The 19140-nt window shown below is 45.6% G+C and overlaps 1 protein-coding gene across 9 annotated transcripts in view; it reads right to left on the bottom strand.

Annotated features, from left to right (window-relative positions):
- LOC133139925 (tight junction protein ZO-2-like) overlaps positions 1-19140 on the bottom strand; it is a 96574-nt gene that overhangs the window by 63231 nt on the left and 14203 nt on the right. For 2 of the 9 annotated variants that reach the window (XM_061259408.1, XM_061259410.1), the window contains one exon: positions 9083-9218. The exons of 1 other annotated variant lie outside the window; for it this stretch is intronic. Coding sequence is in view for 4 of the 8 variants with exons in the window: in XM_061259403.1 (XP_061115387.1) it covers positions 9087-9218; positions 17793-17795 (135 nt within the window). In the remaining 4 variants the exon portion in view is untranslated. Of the gene's footprint in view, positions 1-344; positions 606-635; positions 716-9082; positions 9219-17792; positions 18087-18244; positions 18270-19140 lie in introns of those variants that run through there. 6 more of the 9 variants (XM_061259403.1, XM_061259413.1, XM_061259407.1 and 3 more) reach the window with 6 other exon arrangements.

Raw genomic sequence — 19140 nt, 5'->3', positions numbered from 1 at the left:
TTATCTACCCACTATAACCGAAAAGTGACCAATTTCGCCCAACACATCAAGTATAAGCAACTATACATTTTTTAGTAATCACTGAATTAGCCAGGAAGAAGTTTTAATTTTTTAAAGACAGAACTACGGCGAAAAACAACAGGTGAAGTGCATGGCTCAACATTCCAGAGAGAGCCCCGTGACAAACTTCAGACAAACTTAATAAGCTCTCAGCAATGTCTCTGCCCACAATTACGTTTGAGCCAAAGCCTCTGCGCGAATCCAGCTAATAAAACGAGTTACGGTGGCAGTTCCCTGTAATTTAGGATAAACCAATAAAGTCAAATTATTTAAAAATTACTCACGACTTGTTCCTTTTTGCTCGGGTGAGCCACTCGTCCCCCTTTCACCGGCATCCTGCACTTTCAAAGTGGTCAAATAAAAATGAACAGATCTTAGCTGTAAAACAACCTGCCGACAACTACGGGGAGAATAAGATTTTTTTTGCGGTCTTTAACCTCGGAAATGAATCATGACTCTTGTCGCCGGTCCTGTAAATGCTATAATGAAGACTTAAGCAACAATCCCAGTGAAGTCGAGGCGAGCCGAAACATTCTTACAGAGTAGGCTACACATTTAGACGGAGCACAACCTACTTTCAGAATGTACCAAGACGAGCAGGGAGGTGTCCTATCAATCATGCATATATTAATGGTCCCGTAACGTTGCCAGTTTATTCCACCTCACATCAAACGTCGTATCAGAACGTTTTATAGATTCCCCAACGTTTGCCCACCCTCGTAAAATTCACCATTGCGCAACTTCACGTTCCTTATTTTCCCTGTTCCCCCTTGAACACAGTGGTTTCCTCTGCCGTGGTGACATCGATTTTTAACTGCAGCTCTGTCCAAAAGTTCCAAAGCAAACAATTGCGGCGTCTGTTTATACATAAAATTGTTTCATTGTAGCGCTTCGTACAGAAACACTTGCGAGTTCAGAGACTAGCTTTGGCGCAGAGATAAACTGGTCTGTTTATCAGGTTCAACTGTGACCATCCACTCTCACAGAAAAGGGGTTATGAACAAGTTTAAAAAAAGATAAATCTCATTTTTTAAATTTTATTACATTTTTTGCAATGCTGCGAAGGAGGTGTACTCTAGAATACCTGTGCCCGATTGGTAGAATCATTATTCATTAACAAACTGAACACCAATGAATTTAAACTAAACAAAAGGCTTGGACTTCAGCTAGATGCAGGAAAGTTCAAAGTCTACAGTATATGTGCATATCCTTGCTTAACCACGCATGGTCGGAAAGCAGAGAGAGCAGGCTGTTCTGCACGTCTGATGTACCCATAACTGGAAATTCAGTCTCCATTACAACCCAATATTAAATACATCAAAATATAATGTTCAAATGTGATCAAGATGCACGATTAGAAAAGGCCACTGAATAATTACATTATCAGCAATTTTGAAACACAAACGTCTAATAACCAAACATTTAATCTTTTACATACACTGCACATTAGTCTCGTTGATCAAAATGGTTCATAATTTCATTTCAGTTAACAGAATCAAATCATTCTTTATATTTTTAAATGTTGTATTTTTAAATCAATACTTAATGCGTTTACGGCATGCGCAGGATTAAATCCGCATGCAGTGTTCTATGAAGTAAACTAATTGTCTCAGACACTGCATAAGGACAGCTGCCAAATTGCCTTGCATTATTCATGTTGAGAAATTACTCCCTTATCCAGAGCTGCTTACTGCACATGACTTAGCATGCCATTAAATAGGTATGTTCAGCTTGTGTGGGCGCTCCACTTATGCAGGCCAAAATATCCAACGGTCGTTAAACGCATGTATGCTGTTAATGTGGTACTGAAGGGAGGGATCTGCATGCAGGCTTTTGTGTAAAGATTTCCTTTGGGCATGAACAGACCTCACATGATCACAAAAGAGTGACATCACAGTGGACGTGGTCATCGCTTGCCTTAGCCCCCTCCAACCAAACCATCCCAGAAAAAGAATATGTAAAATACAGTGCTCTTTTGTCAGGTCCTAACCTCCCCCGCTACGCATGAGGTCACAATCATGTTCAATTAATGTTACAGGCGTGATGCCACGGCGTTGGCTATCCCAGAGACGCCACAGCACTCGGCTGTGTGCCTGTGTGTGTGTGTGTGTGCCTGTGTGTGTGTGTGTGTGTGCCTGTGTGTGTGTGTGCGTGTGTGTGTGTGCGTGTGTGTGTGCCTGTGTGTGTGTGTGCCTGTGTGTGTGTGTGTGTGTGTGCCTACACATGCGCATCTGTTGCTTATGATGCTTATAAGCCCTATGTAGGTCAGATGGTCCAATACCCCCACCCCCAACCTTCCTGCCACTGCCCCCTAACACACTGGCCAAAAAGGCTTTGGATTCAGGTATAGCAAACATATTGCAGTATGTGCGTGTCTATGTGTCTGTGAGTATGTATGTGTGTTTGTGTGTGTATGCATGTGCGTGTGTGTGTGTGTGTGTGTGTGTGTGAGCGTGCGTGTGTGTGTGTGCATGCATGCATATTTGTGTATGTGCCTGTGTGTATGCGTGTATGAGCATCTGTGTGTGTGTATGTGTATGTGTATGTGCGTGCGTGTGTGTCTTGGAGGGTTTGGTGTGTACATACTGCAGTCAGGTCTGTGGATGCATGGAAGTGTTAGAAGCAAACATTTAAACTGTGTGAAAAAACATTTCCCATCTCAAACAGCATAATTACTTGTAAAGGAGGATTGTGCTGAAAGAAGGAGACTGATGACAGTGCCTTTAAGCTGTTTGGACTGAGGGAGCTTGTTAGGTGAGCAGACCCATACCCCTCCAGAGCAAAAAAAAAAAAAAGTGTCCCTTGCAGTAAGCATCCCTGTACATTATAACAAGATGTCTTCTTGTTCATCTCTTCCTGCTTCTTTTTGTTTTTTTTTAAAATAAAGTTTGGCTTTGTGGGTCTATACCCAAAAGTGGTTTATAGCATGCAAGCTCTCGCACATTCTCTTGAAGCCAATATTAGACTCAGACCAAATCTGCGAACAAACAAACAACCATATTCAGCCTGTAAACCCAGGCCTCAGTTGGGCTGAACCCGCAGCCTGCAGTCTTAATCCCCCAATGCACACCAAACAGAACAACGCAGGTTCAACACCGTGCAAAGGAATTTATTTAGCACATAGACTAGCCAATGCACAATGTTCCAGTGGTATCTTAGCCCATGGAAAAAAAACAAAGGCTAGCTTTCACGTACAGCAGAACCACCAGCACTGTGTCGGCCTACATGCAATGATCAACAGCAACATATTGATTAGCGCCTGTAAATGTAACACAGTTAGCTACGCGTCTGTATTTAGTTTCCATTTCCCTGCAGGCATTCTGGGGGAATTTTCTTTGCGTCAGTTTGTCAAAGACGTTAATTAAAGGGCGAGATAAACCGAGAGCGGAAAACCTCCCGGAGGATCAGAAGAGGCGGCGCGCTCCAGATATCTGGCAGCGATCAGCATTACGGCTTGCTAGCCTCGGTTTTCATCTGGAGGGAGCTGGGGACGGGCAAGCTTTTGGCACCGCAGCAACGCATCAGCAATCCTGGACATAAGGTGAGAGGTGTGGGAGAGGAGAGAGAGAGTGCCAGGACAGAAGAGACAGAAGGTAGGCCATCGCGCTCACGAGTTCACTGCTGATCTGACAGTTACAAAGTAACTAAAAAAACATCGTTTTAATAGCCGTTATACGCGGTTCACATGCACTTCTAGCAAATCCCATCGGTCCTGTGAGTGTCTCAAACTGTACATAAAAATAGTAAACCTTCCCAGCCAGCCACCTTTTAATATAAACCAAAGATTTAATAACGCTGGCAATTTCAACTGGAGTTGTGTGAAATGCAGCCTACTCATCCATTCCAGGGCTAAAAAAAAACAAAAAACTTTTAAATAAAAGCACCTGGGTATTGCTACTGAAATATTTATCGACACTAAGAGGGGACAGAGCACCTTCAAGTTCAGAGCAGCTGCCAGTTTGTGAATGAATAATGAATAATATGTTTTAAAAAGTGCAGGGCCGGATTTGCGCCAAAAAGAAGCTTAATAATCCTGCATTTTTTTAGGTCAGTGTTCTCGTACTCTAACTCTCCAGAGCAGTAACCACCAACTGTTTAAGCACCCAACTGTGGTCGAGTGACCGTTAATTTGTAAGCTTGTAAGAGAGGACTCTAGAGCATTACGCCGTAGCAACACTAGGGGGACACATCAATACACAACGCTAGGCTACAGGAAGGCCTTTTTTCGGCGTAAGGGGCTTGTGGTCTGTTCTTCTTCCACGGTACTGCCGTCTCTCACACATCTGTGTAAATAACGAGTTATCCGAGTCTCTTGCGATTTTGTCTGCATACAATTCAGTATGGCAATTTCTGCTGACTAATCAGGAAATATGTATTTTAAGATTCTAAGTGTCTCAAGGGGCCACCAGTACAGTATATGGCCTTAATCCCAAACATTCTCTCTGCTATCAGCTTTCAGAGGGTACAGAAGCACTTGATGTGTGTGCCTGTGACACACCCAAATCTGTCTTATTACGACACTGTACATTACATTACATAACAGTACCATGCAGCAGGAGGCCTGGTTTCCATGACTACCAAGTAATGACATCTTTCAGGGGGCTGCTAGACAGACCCCCAGGCTACAACCGTGAGGTTATCGCCCCTTACTCTCATGACTCCATAATTCCATTATTGAATATTCAAAATATATATATTTATATATATATATTACTTTTTTCCTCCCATTGTGTGTGTAGGGAAACAACCCCCATGGCGCATAAGTCTAATATATTCACTGGTATGCCATTTGAGCTCTTACGTGTTTTGATTGCTTTTTGCCCTTAAGAGACCAGTGCTAAATGAAACCCCAATTTTCTGTGGGGCGAATCCTTCATAAGGATCTTTTTTTAATGTAATAAAGTGTAAATTGGCATTTGGGAAATTTAATTTGCCAATTAAATCTTATTTACAAACACCCCCGTCTGATACAGCGTGCTATAAATGGCATTCTGCCTGTGCCCTCCCCGTCTGCTTAATGGGGTTTAAACACAGGCCAGTGGAGCTGACATTTAAGCTCTGTAGCCGACACCAGGACAGGAACTTCCTGTCCTGGGACATGCATGTTGGGAACTGTGTACACGTGCGATTGTTGCATCATTTCCTGTATATGCTTTCTGGCTTCATATTCCCACAGAAGAGGATCTGAAAAGTACTGAAAAACAGTGATGGGGAGGGTGAGATTTTCTGAAGCCCGGAGAAAAAAAAAGAAAGAAATAACCTGAAGGGGCAAATAGTGGTCTGGGAACTGCAGGATTGCCCCAACTTTTAGTATTTATTGCCTCAGAACAAATTATTGCCCCAGAACAATTTATTCCCAGAAAACTTAAATTAAATTGAAGTTATGATTAATTACACCGGTTGAAATGGTTGTAAGATTAGGCTATAAAAGCTTCATTTCTTCCCAGAGAATGACCCAGGATGGCTCTTTAGTGGTCTGTGCTGGCACCGGCCCAATGTCCAGGTGTGGAATTATCTCCTAACAACTCGCAATAAAAATCTTTTTAAGCAGGCCCCTTCGGTAAATAATCGCTCACAGTTTCCTGGAAGAGAAGGTGCAGCCCCCCATCCATCTGTACAGAGGGGCTGTAGATCTCCCCAATTCCCCAACCACATCCCACAAATGTCTCACTGTGGTGGAGAGAAACAGCAGTCAAAGACTGGGTGGTGGAGGTTTAAAAGATCCCAGATCTGCTAAACCAAGGCACATCTAGGAATCTACCCATGAAGTGTCTCAGAGTAGGACCACTGATATAGGATCAGCCTTTCCCTCCCAATAGCACAGCCATATCCATTTAGAGGTAAAATGCCAGAACAACACTAGATGGTGGTGTGTTGTCCTAAACGGTCTGACCTAGGATCGGGTTTCCCCTGTCGATGCCCCAACCTCCTCGATTACAGGTGAAAAGGCCAAACTGACCCTAGATCAGCACTCATGCTCAGAGATGCTTTGCTGATACACACTCTGGATTCCCCACAGGGGTGCTGCTAACAGTAGCATCCAGTACCCCAGCTAATGTTCAGTTCTACCACTGGAGAGTAGCCCTGTATGACTGCCCAAAGAGGGAGGCGTGTCAGTAGGGAGGACGATGGTCCCTGGACTCACCGATCCCCCGCAACTCTTCTGGCCGTATCAAGCCCCTACAGCCCTGTCTGAGCTCGACTGCGTCAGCTGCAGCCGCAGCTCTGCGCAGGAAAGAAGCGGCGAGCTGCTCCGCACACTTTCCGGAAGTTTGGGCCGACAGTCCCGCCCCGGCATTCCGAACAGGAAGAATGGGTCAACAGCGGAAACGGTCAAGCTAAGCGAAGCAGCTGCGTCCTGAGAGATTTCAAGATATGAGAACGGCTAAACTGAATATTCTTAAGTGCTGGTAGCCGTTCTCTGACAGTGCTCTTGTAAACTGCCACATGTAAGGCGGTCATCACAGCAACTTAGAAACAAACCGCCCTTCCCCTTTAGGGACATGACAATTCCCCAAACATACCAGATATGATTTAATACTGTATGACATTTATGACAAGGGCAAATCATACATGGCAGGCCAACACAGGTCTCTTTTCTCTCTCAACACCCCATCGTTCACCTCACTCTTCCTTCCTGCATTTTGTTCCAGACAACGGCCTTTTAACGCCAACCCTTCTGTGTAGAACTACGACTTCTTGTCTGCAGTGAGCACCTCATGCCTCATCGAAATGTTAAATTGAATTTAGAGTGACGGGGAGGGGAACTGTCGGGTCTCCCAACGCGCGACCTTAATCTGACTCAATGGACTAACAGCGCGGGGCAAGCACAAACGCGTACAGCGACTGCGCTCATTAACGTCAGGTCTTTCTTCGCCTTCATCCTCAACCCCCTTTTTAATTAGTCGTTTCCCGACCGGTGACAGACGCGCGCGTGCCAGCCCAAGAGATTAAACCGATCATCCTTCGGCTCATTAATGTAAAATGCACATTGGGTGTGCACTCCAAAGATTAGTGACGACTAATTGAGTTTCTCAGAAAACAAGTCCCGTGGCTGATCCTCCTAGATGCTTTTTATACACAAGTGAATAAGCAAAAGTCGGAATAATGGTTCTGCTTCCAGCCGAATAAAAACATATTACGTGAAGGGCACCAAAAAGTTCATCACATTTTACTTCAAATAGCCCAACATCAGTTATACTATGTATAGATAAGAAAAGACAGCTGCCAAAATAATGAAAAATAATTCATTTAAATTTTAAACACACATTTATGTTCACATTGTTTATGATTTATTTAATGATCAATCAAATTGGTGACTTCTGTAATTCACAATCGCTTTGTGGTGATGATCATGAATGATAAAAAAACATATAATTAAAATAATTGCAATAATCATGACTGGATTTTTTTTTCAATTACAATAAACCACAATACATCCAATTGAAATATGAGGCAGAAATTTGTTCAGGGAGAGCTACTGTAACACTGTGGTAAATATAAAATTGGCGACATAAAATTGGCTAAATATTACATTTAGATTTGAGAACAGTCTCATGTCAGGGGGAGGTTGTTCGAACAGACAGGACACGGAAGAAAAACACATAAATGACCAGCAGGGGGCGGAGGAGGCCCCACCGCAATGCTGCCGTCAATTCTACGAGGTTTTTCCCCTTTAAATTACCGAATTAAATTTCAATTCATTTCCTGAATTGGCCGATTTGAATTAGAAACGACTTTTTGAAAGTGTGCCTCGCGAGGCAAACGGCTTTGAAACGGACCGTCGCGCACTCCTCGCTGAATCACAGCTAGTCGTTGCTGTGCATTATTTTCTTATTTTAGTGCATTATTCATTTTTTATCATTCATGATCATCACCATCAAGTGGCTGTGGCCTACATAACTCTCGTCTGCGATTGGGCATTAAAATAAAATCATAAAACGAGTTCTCTTCGTAATAACTTTACAGAACAGACTGAGGTGAGTGGGTGTCCTGCTTTTCCTGTAAACTCTTGACTGAAATAGCTTTTCAAAACCAGGCCATTTTAATTAAATATAGTGAAGAGAGACGATCATTGACAACAACATGTGCTGGGCTATTTTTGGTCATTGACGTCAAACTGCCCACAGCAAATTAGAGAGAGGGGAAACGCAAAACATAAATACAGGAAAAATAATTTGGTTCACACGGTTCAATCTGTAAAAACGTTGTCTATTTTCAATTCTGCCTCTATCTATCATGGATACAATTTTATAATTAAAGAAGACTATTTGAAATAATGTTCCAATTTTCTCCATCCAAAGTGTGTTGACGCTTAGCAAGCTTCAATTAAACAATTAGACTAGTTGCAAGACAGATGTAAAGTGCTGTTCACCGCATAACCCACGTGCACCAACTGGCTAAAAGGTAAATGTTGAGATTAATCCTAACATAGTATAGGCCTACCACCTTGGACAGAAGTGCAACAAAATGGAAGAGACTAACACTGAAAACAATTGAATACCCATACTTAATATATTGCTGCAATTGTGTTAGCCTGCTGCTAATACCCTAGTTTTAAACCATGGTATGGCATGTAGAAATATCCACCACAACAGGACACAGCAAATCTCGCAAAATGAGCCAGATAAAGTTTAATAGGGCACAGTGGGACAGAAGAAGGGTCAGTTCTCTGGAAAACAGCAGGGCAACCATCCTAACAGAAAAACTGTATAGCTGTAATTAAAACTACAAATTAAACTATTACTATTGAATATGAACTGCTAGGGAAAGTATTGGGATGGGTTTATAAAATACACACAGGTTTGTTGGTACACATAGGCCGGATGTACGAAATGGTTGGTTTTGTACTTCCAAATCGAACTAAACCATGTCCTTGGGTTTTAGTTTGCTCATAGAGCTTTCCTGGAACGGAAAAGCACTCCTCCACAAACCAAAAACAGAAATAAATCATAAATATGATCATAAACAAGGGCAAACAATGCAACAGAACAAAAGAGAAGGTGTAAAGAAATGAAAATACCTGCCGATGGTGCTGAGAGAAATTGGGAACCGAGACTCGGCGTGAGTCGTACAGGTACAGGTAGCGCGGTTCCCTGTTCCAGTAAAAGCTGTCCCGGGAACAGCTGCCGAAGAGCAAGTCTGTGGTGTACTGGTCCCTACAAGGAGACAGCCCCGTTAGCACGATTATCACGATTAGCCAGCAGACACCGACGCACAGAATCGTGTATAACGCAGTGTGGGACTGAATTTGACTTGTGGCTTTGAACAGTGATGTGTGGTTGTAACAGTTTTCTAAAGGTTTGAGAAGGGTCTAAAGTTCAAGGGCTGTTTGTACAGTAGGCTGCTGTGACCTGGGAGTCTCTTTGAAAAAATGCAAAAATAAGGTAACCATGTTTTCTTTTTGTCAAAATATAAATATCCGGCCAAAACAATGGGTAACTGCGATTTTATACATACAGAGTGAGTGCTTGTAGTCACCACAATCCAGGGACTGGATGCTACTGGGAGAAACCAATGTAATGGTGAGGTATCCAGACCCACTTAAACCCGCCCTATTGTCTGGCCAATGTCAGCTGATGACAGAAAGCAGGGGTGGGTAATTCCAGTCCTAGAGGGACAGTGTGTATACGTTTTTTTGTTTCTACAGTGCCAATTAAATGAGGTAACCATTATACTGGTTCACTTATAGAGAAGACCACAGTAAAATGGTCGACACAAAAGTGTCCGTCTGACATTCATGCACTTGTTGGTAATGTAGGTAAAATATCAGATACATACATGTTAGGGCCAATTAAATAACAACGGCCATGAAAACAGAATGGAAGAAACAGACACGGCCCTCTGACATTAACCACTGAGCCTTATGAATAGAGAGGAATGAAGGGTTTGAAAAGTGCAAAGAGATCAAGCTCCAAACAGTAACCAGCTCTCAAGGACAGATTTAATCAAAACCTTCCACCCTGAGAGCTGGCAGACAAGGACACACAGTAATAAGTGACATGTAGCTTTAACACGTTTACAAGGTCATAATCTCCTCTCCCCGGTCACCGCCCCTTTAAATGGCATTTTTGCATCATGGATATCTTCTTTTGACTAATTTACGTCAGAGATCAGGCTTTAGTATAGTCCTGTTTCGGGCAGAATTAGGGCAGTTACCTCAAGAGGTTAGGACAGACGTGCAGAGAATTGGACCTCTGCATCCATAATTCTGAACAACAGAAGCAAGAGGCCAAAACAAGGCTCGCTTCATTTTTCCGGTCGCGAAGAAAAAGTCGCGGCACCGCAGTTCAGAAGGCCACGTGTGATAAATCGGCTTCTCTTCAACTTAAACGAAGCATTCATTAACGCCAAAGGTTACGGCGCAAAAATAGCTTCGCGAAGGGGGAAAAAAAATATGTGGTGCGCTAATTGAAACGGAACGTTACTGCCGATGTCATTTTTCAGGGAAATTAAAACGGTCGGCAGAGTCGCGAGATCGTTCTCCTGCAGCCGCGTCCTATTAAACGAAAACTGTGCGCTTGGCCAATCAGAGAAGCAGAATTACAATTAAAAATATACAGTATAAATAATAAGTTGAAAAAAGCAGCATAAGACAGATGCAGCGCACACAGGCAATCAATCACTGAAGTAATCGGATTTGATTAAAGGTGTTATTTCTCCATCTTCCGAACCCCAGAGAGGGAGATTTACAACCTGAGAGAGATTTAAACATCACACGAGATGAGGGAGGGTGGGGTGGTTCCTTGATGGATGTGTGCTGCCCTTTGGCACCCCAGACACGAGAATGTGGCCTTGTCACGGACAACCCCCCCCCCCCAGAGGAAATCCATGCATGTGACGGGTGGCTGAGCAGGGACATTTATTCTGGCCGCTCTGAAGACCAGCCATCCAGGGCCTTGTTAGTCAATCATGAAGAGCCCGTCAAATCAATCCTGATAGCTTAACGAGGCAGCCCGCCCCCCCGCCCCCCCAGGCCGAGCACTCGTCCGTGACCCCTTCGCTGGCCGACAGGCAGGCCGACAGGCAGGCCGACAGGCAGGCCGACAGGCAGGCCGACAGGCAGCCCGACCTCGCGCGGACCGAGGGTTGATTCCTCACGCTCTGAGCGAGAGCTAAACCTAAACAAAACATTTACAGAAACAAAACAAAAAAGACAAGTGGTGCGTGACGACCGTTTGCGAGGCTGTACGGGGTGTAGCTGTCACTCAGCAATGAAAAGCGTCTGCAGGAGAATGCGGTTATTGGTTGAAATCATTGAGCCGTCGGTAGTTCTGCCATAGATCTACTACCGCTGGGCGTGGTGCCCACTGGCGTCGAAATAAGGCACCGGAAGACATCCTCGTTAAATGATTGGAATCCCACAGTCGGTTTGGTTATCTAAACCCCAGTCTGCCCCGGAGGTGAGCTACAGTGGTATGGCGATATGTTTAAAGATGGACCCTGGATTATAAATGGATGAAACAGCCGTTTAAATGTCATTTGACTGATGCTCAGCACCACAGCATACATCCTTTTATCCAATAACAAGCTGTTCCATAAGTAGCAACACAGGATATAATCATTAACCTCATTTAATGTCAGTGTTTCTTGCCTTTCCCCCCTGCCCTGTTCTCAAGTGCTCATTACGTTATGTGTCTCCCTCAGGACTGCTGGCCACAGTCAGCTCTGACACAGTCCAGATTGGAGCCAGACCGAGGTCAATCCATTACATTACATTAATGGCATTTTGGCAGACGCTCTTATCCAGAGCGACGTACAGTTGATTAGACTATGGAGCAATGCAGGGTCTTGCTCAAGGGCCCAACAGATGTGCGGATCTTATTGTGACCACACCGGGGATCGAACCACCGACCCTGCACAAGAACAAGAACGTGCCTTAACCTGACCAGCTAGTTGCCCAGCTACCCAGCAAGCCGACCACCCAGCCACCAGGAAATGTATTCCCTGCAGGCTCTGAATGATCAATGGCGACCCAGAAACCCGCCCATTAATTACCCATAACCCCCCAGTGAACAGCACAACCTTGCTGCAATTACGCGCTTCATTAATGCCGGCAACTACAATTTACTCTGACTACTAAATTACCTCAATCACACCTGAGCTATGCGGCTTCAACACACACACACACACACACACACACTAAAGATCAGATTGATTGGCATAGCAGCTTTGACAAATGGTCAAAACAGATAACCCATTTCCTGTGAGGTTTGATTTAAACAATGTGCTGGACCAAATCCAGTACATATCACCCCACACCTCAGTGCTGTGACAAGAATGACCATCTGTGCGTGCATACAGACATGCGCACACACACACACATATGCACACACACACGCACATGCACACACATACACACACGCTCCAAGCCTAGACACAAACGCTGTCACACAGGAAACCACTACCCAAATTCCACATAGCCTGCAGTGTACAGTCACACATACGCATAAACACATGCAGCCAAGTGAGATGCCAAATGCCACCCAGTATCCAACTCCAATGTCACACATTTAATGTGGTGTATAGTGTGCATGGACACAAACACTCAGAGCAAGAGACTGATCATATGTGGCAGGAAAAGTTAGGGCAGAGAATAGATCAGGCCTGCTCCAAGGGAGGAGAGAAAGAGAAAAGTAGAGTGAGAGAAAGAGAGAGAAAGAAAGAAAGAGAGAGATGTTTCCCCTGAGGTTTGACTGACAGACCGAGCATACACCAACATCTCCTCATCTTAACTGTCACATTTGTTTTGCAGAAACGCTGGAGTGTCACTGACAACACTGAGAAACCTGAGCCCAAGCCATCTGACCATGGGGCATGTCTCTGTCACACACACACACACACACACACACACACTTATCCTCTCATATGTACGCACGCGCACACACCCACGTCCAGTCTTACACTCATGCACTCACACACACACACACTTATCCTCTCATTTGTACATACGCGCACACACACACACACACATCCACAAATAGATACAAATACAAACTTGAGCAAAAATTAAATCACTATTCACTAACAACAAACCCAAGTACCGTATCTACATTTACTCCAGTTAATGCAAGCCAAATGCATGCATGTGTGCGTGTGTGCATGTGTGTGTGTGCATGTGTGTATGTGTGCATGTGTGCATGTGTGTATGTATTTGAGGTACAAACTGTCACATGCAGTCATCACTCAGCGGTGTCTGATGTTACACCTAAGCACGAGTGAGTGGGCGGTGTGCAAGTCGCATGAATTGCTAATCGCTAATATCAAACAAATTCCAGAACTAGGCCACTGTAACATTCTGTGGTGTGTCCTCATCCCCCTCATATCTCTTCAAATAGAAAAACACCTTCAACAACAGATTCTCAGCTCAGCGCAGACTTCACTAACAGACTCCCGAGAGGCCGGCAACACAAACCGCAGGGGGGGGGAAGGAGACGTCGTGGAGGCCTACTTTGGAAAAAAACGCAGGATTACAGCCCGCCGTCAAAGTGTGAAAGCGATAAGCCCGTCTGCCCGTGGAGCAGGGAGCTGGAGCGGACACACGAGCAGGCTCACACTGGAGCAGACACTGCAGCAGGCTCACACTGGAGCAGACACTGCAGCAGGCTCACACTGGAGCAGACACCTGAGCAGGCTCACACTGGAGCAGACACAAGAGCAGGCTCACACTGGAGCAGACACCTGAGCAGGTTCACACTGGAGCAGACACCCGAGCAGGACTGGAGCAGACACACGAGCAGGCTCACACTGGAGCAGACACTGCAGCAGGCTCACACTGGAGCAGACACCTGAGCAGGCTCACACTGGAGCAGACACACGAGCAGGCTCACACTGGAGCAGACACACGAGCAGGCTCACACTGGAGCAGACACACGAGCAGGCTCACACTGGAGCAGACACCTGAGCAGGCTCACGCTTGAGCAGACACCCGAGCAGGACTGGAGCAGACACACGAGCAGGCTCACACTGGAGCAGACACCCGAGCAGGCTCACACTGGAGCAGACACCCAAGCAGGGGACACCCGAGCAGGCTCACACTGGAGCGGACATCGATCATCCCGGGGTCGGCTCCACCGGAGGGGAGACGCGGGGCGCGCCCACCCGCGGCGGCGGGGCTTCTTATGACAGGTCCGTCGATAAAGACGAGCGACCAGAACGCGGAGTGCGCCAACGCTGCCCCCCTGCCCCCCCGTCCGCCCGCCCGCCCCCCTGCCCACCCGCCCGCCGCGGTCAAGGTTGCCGCGGCGAAGTAACGGCACGCACAGCCTGTTTTTTCTTCCCCCCCCCCCCCCCCCCCCCCCCGCGGCTTTCCACACGCTTTTCATCACAAAGACGCCCCGGCCGCAGGATGAAGATATTCAGGGCAGGGTTTCTCCCCCGCAAACCTCCCAAAAAAGAGAGCGAGAGAGAGAGAGAGACAGCCTACTTGGCATTAAGAGGGCATAAATCGCTGAAGCTCATGAAACATTCATGACATGGGTGGCATTTGGAGATGGCCAAATGTAGTTTAAAAAAGAGAAAAAGCAGAGAGGGAGAGAGAGGGATGTGCGGGCCCAGTGAAGTGGGGGAGGGGGGGCCAGGTGGGAAGGGCAGCCGCGGTATCACAGGGGCACGGGAGGGGGGGGGGCACATGCTGAGAGAGGCAAGCTCCCTGATGCAGTGTGGTCCTGCAGCTGCAGCACATGAATATTGAACACACCCCCCCCCCCCCACAAAAAATAAAAATAACATGCACCCACATGCACGCGCACACACACACACACACACACACAGAGGTGCACACACACACACACACACACATACACACACACTGAGGTGCATGGACACACACACACACACACACTGAGGTTCACGGACACACCCACACACACACATACACACACACACACACACACACTGAGGTGCATGGACACACACACACACACACTGAGGTTCACGGACACACCCACACCCACACACACACACACACACTGAGGTTCACGGACACACCCACACACACACACACACACATACACACACATACACACACACACACACACACACTGAGGTGCATGGACACACACACACACACACTGAGGTTCACGGACACACCCACACACACACACACACACACACACACTGAGGTTCACGGACACACCCACACACACACACACACACACACACACACACACACACTGAGGTGCACGGACATGAGAGAAAGGAGAAAGAATAAGACCGCCCTCACATGACAGTTTCATTCTATTTTTAGGAGGAGGATTCAGAACCCATCACCATGACCCCAGTCTGTCCTAACAGCGCCAGTCATGGGTTTTTCTCCCCTGTGGAGAGATGGGGACCTGACACCTGACTCACTTACACCCTGGCACCTGACAAAAACCTCTCCTTTATGTCTGCTCACAAAATGTGCCCACAAAAAGGACTAAAGCGTGTTTCACCAATGACAACCTACAGTACCTTTCAATTAACATGTCTGAGAGGTACCTGAACTTCCCCAAAATGGCAATGCATTTTGTTCAAGGCGATTTTGCAAATGCCATAACTACAATGACTGCAACAGACCGTAAAGGAAAATGTTAATGATCTTTGATTCTCACAACACACACGTGAACTGACCAATCAGACAAAGAGTTGACCGCAGTCCCTGGACAGTGCAGCACCAATATGATGAGACATTCCACATTACCGTCATTAAACAAATCTCCTGCCTGACTAACTATTCAGCAGCTGTTAACAAGCAGTTCAAATCTGCCACTGCCACTGTAGCCCCAAACCTGAACTGATTCAGTGAATATCTCACCGCATAAGTGTGTACAAGACTGTATATATAAACAAGACATGTCACCCTGGGAGAAGGCATCTGCTGAGAAAATAAACTGTCATTTATGAATTCATCATTATTGTCCTGCGTAATTATTCAAGTGTTTCTTGTAAAAGATGCTGCGTATGCAATATTTCTCTGTGAGAGGGAGGGGGGGAAAAGGAGAGAGAGAGAGGGGAAGAGAGAGAGGGGGGGTTATGTCCCCGTGTGCTGCCTTGCTGCAGTTGTGCGTTCAAAGTGAAGACCTTCTCACAGTCAGCTCCATCTGCCCACAGTTAATTAACACTGCCGCACGACAGGCAGACACGCAGGAAGGGAGAGATGGAGAGAGAGAGAGAGAGAGAGAGGAGGGTGGAGGGGGCGGAGAGAGTCACGCACAGCAGAGATTGTGCATCTCATGTTATGAGCTGATGTTTTTACGGGGCTTTATGGGTGTGGAACTGTTTTACTTGATCTATTCAGAGGGTGGAGGCTGAGGAAGAGAGACAGGGGAAATGTAGACGCACAGATGAGAGAGGGGGCGGGAGGGCACAAGAAAAGGACAGGAGAGACTGGCAGAGGAGGGTGAAGGAGAGAGGGGGAGACGGAAGAGAAAAACTGGCGGGGAGGGCATCCGTCTCACTCCTGTCTAGTGGTTGACTGAATTCCAAAAATTGAGCAAACACACAATTTTTCCTTTTTAAAAAGTGTCTGAGCTGCAGAAACAGGGGGGGGGGGGGGGTCATGGTCACAGCCGCACACAGCTCAGCTCAGGTTACACAACGGGCAGATGTTCACCCTCCCGGCAACCAGCTTACTTCCAAATGCCCTTTTTGCCCTCTCTCCTCACCACATTAAACAGGCCTGTGATGACACAGGGTGCAAAGGCACCAGTCAAAGCCTCCTCTGTGACCTCATCAAGTTCCCTTTTTGACTCCTCCTTCTAAAACTGCTCGTCTGTTCATGCCACAGTTTAACTGGCTAAATGAATCTGCCCATCTGATCATTCTAATAGGCCAAATGTATAAGTCCCCTCCCCTTTTTTCCAACTCGTGGGGATGCATGAGTATTCTGTCGCGAAATGGCCGCCACCCAGGTGGGTACCGTGCACATTAACGGGTGAGCTGCGTGCCCCCTGCCCCCACTCTTTCACAAATACAATCAGTTATTAATAAAACATAAGCACTTATGCCATAAACAGTATCAAGGGTCCCACCCTACCCAATGAATTAATAAATCAAATGTAAAAAAAAAAAAAAAAAAAATTTTTAAAGGCAACGATTTCATTCCACTAAAAATGTAAACAGGAATATTTAAAGATTAGAATTAAGCACTCTCACTTTGAGATAAAACATTTCTCCACAGTTACAACATCCACATTTGCTTTTTCTGAATAATAAGCCTTCCTAAGCTCTTAAAAGCTTCATGCCGTCACATCATACAACCCTGATACCAAACAAACACTACAGTTGCAAAGGGTATTTTTAGAGAGAGAGAGATTTAAGGGGAGTGTTTAAGGGGAACACAACGAGGGGGAGATTGAGATTGTATATAGAGATATACAGTCTGTCACAGATATTAAAATTTCATAATGAATGTGTTGTGTTGTTTTGCTTTGGCTCTGCTGCTCTGGTTGTTTTGAACAGAGTGATAGATAAAGAGGAGGGGAGAGTGGGACAGGAGAAGAAGGGGGGAGCAATAGGGGAGGAAGGAGGTGTAGGTAACGTACAGAGATTTGTAATAGACAGGTTTAACCATTTAAGGTTCAACTTTAACCCCTTAAGGATCACAAATATGTGATTAGAACGTAAGTGAGCGTTCAGTTGGAGCTGTAACAATCGCTACTGGTAACTAGAAAGCAATTTAGTTCTAAAACAGACATAGAATTGCAAATAAATAAATAAATAAACTTTCTTTACACAGCTGGCCTACTTACCATGGAGCTCACTTAAGGGTCGCTTCTATTAATCGTGCAGCCAAACGGAATCGCGGCAAATCTCATTACCGGAACATGCATAATTTAAACGCTCATCAAAATTTCACTAATGCAAAGGGAAACAGCTAAAGGTTGACAATTAAAGTTTTAAAGTGCCCTTCCGCATACACACTTTATCGCCTTTAAACGACAGTCACGTTTAGCGCTGGCAAGTCCTTGGGCCACACGTGCGCAAGCTCTTAGTACAGCTCTTCCGGAAACATCCGTAGCTCGCCTCGCAGAAACGATAGGAGTTACAGCAATGTAAGTTTGTAAGAATCGAGTTTCTCAATAGAGGAACCATAAAGAACTAGGTAGTTTATTTACCTCACTGTCATACTGGACAGATGCATAACTTTACCTTACATTTATTCAGCAGATACGTTTATCCAAAGCAAACAATTAGTGCATACCACAAGTGATTAGAACGGGTCAGATAAGGTACAATTCACGTAAAGTATCAGTTGTCTACAGCCATGAACATCAAGTCTTGTTCACATGGTAAATATAGGTCAAGTCAGTAACTATGGCATGTCAAACTAGAAGCGCAGCATGATACAATAGACAGACAGGAGAGGGGGCTGTGACAACACATTACACTCAGACAACACTACATCCAGACAACTTACAAAAGGAAGTTCATAAGTGTGGTCAAGGGGGTTAATTAAATAAGGTCAACAGAAAAGGATAAGTACCAAAGTACAATTAACTTTCTAAAGTCAATTAATAGTGCAGCAGGAAATGTCTATTAAATAACGTGCACCAATGCCATTTCAGGAGCTCGCAAGTCATTATAACAGCTCATAACTCATAATAACAGCTCATGATCAACTCCTCCTCTCTGGTGGAGTGATGGGGGGGGCTCACTCAGTGCAGTTATACAGCTACTGTAATCCTGCTTTGTGACACAGGACCCTGGAGGTGTATCAGGCTTCTGATGAGCAGATACAGACTACAGACAGCGACATCCCTTGAGCAGCCAGTCACAGTGGATATGGCTTTGCTTTAATTGGGGCAGTAGCTGAGTGTGTGTGTGTGTGTGTTTGTGTGTGTGTGTGTGTGTGTGTGTGTATGTGTTGGGTGGGAGGGGTTGGGCGAGGGGACTTAATGCTTCATAAACCGGGGAGGTCCTGTAGATCTGTGCGCTCAAATTGTTCAATCAATACCGGGACATTTGTCATCCGTCTCGGGCAAGTGGGCTCCCCCACATGGCCCGATGGGCCTGATTGGAAAGAGATATATGTCCTCCCCCGCCACCATCGGCCCCTCGGGCAGGCCAGCCGGAGAAAAAACAACAACAATAAAAGCA

This window comes from Conger conger, chromosome 11, assembly GCF_963514075.1.
Source record: "Conger conger chromosome 11, fConCon1.1, whole genome shotgun sequence".
Taxonomy (NCBI): Eukaryota; Metazoa; Chordata; class Actinopteri; order Anguilliformes; family Congridae; genus Conger; species Conger conger.
This window is presented reverse-complemented; position numbering and strand designations above follow the sequence as displayed.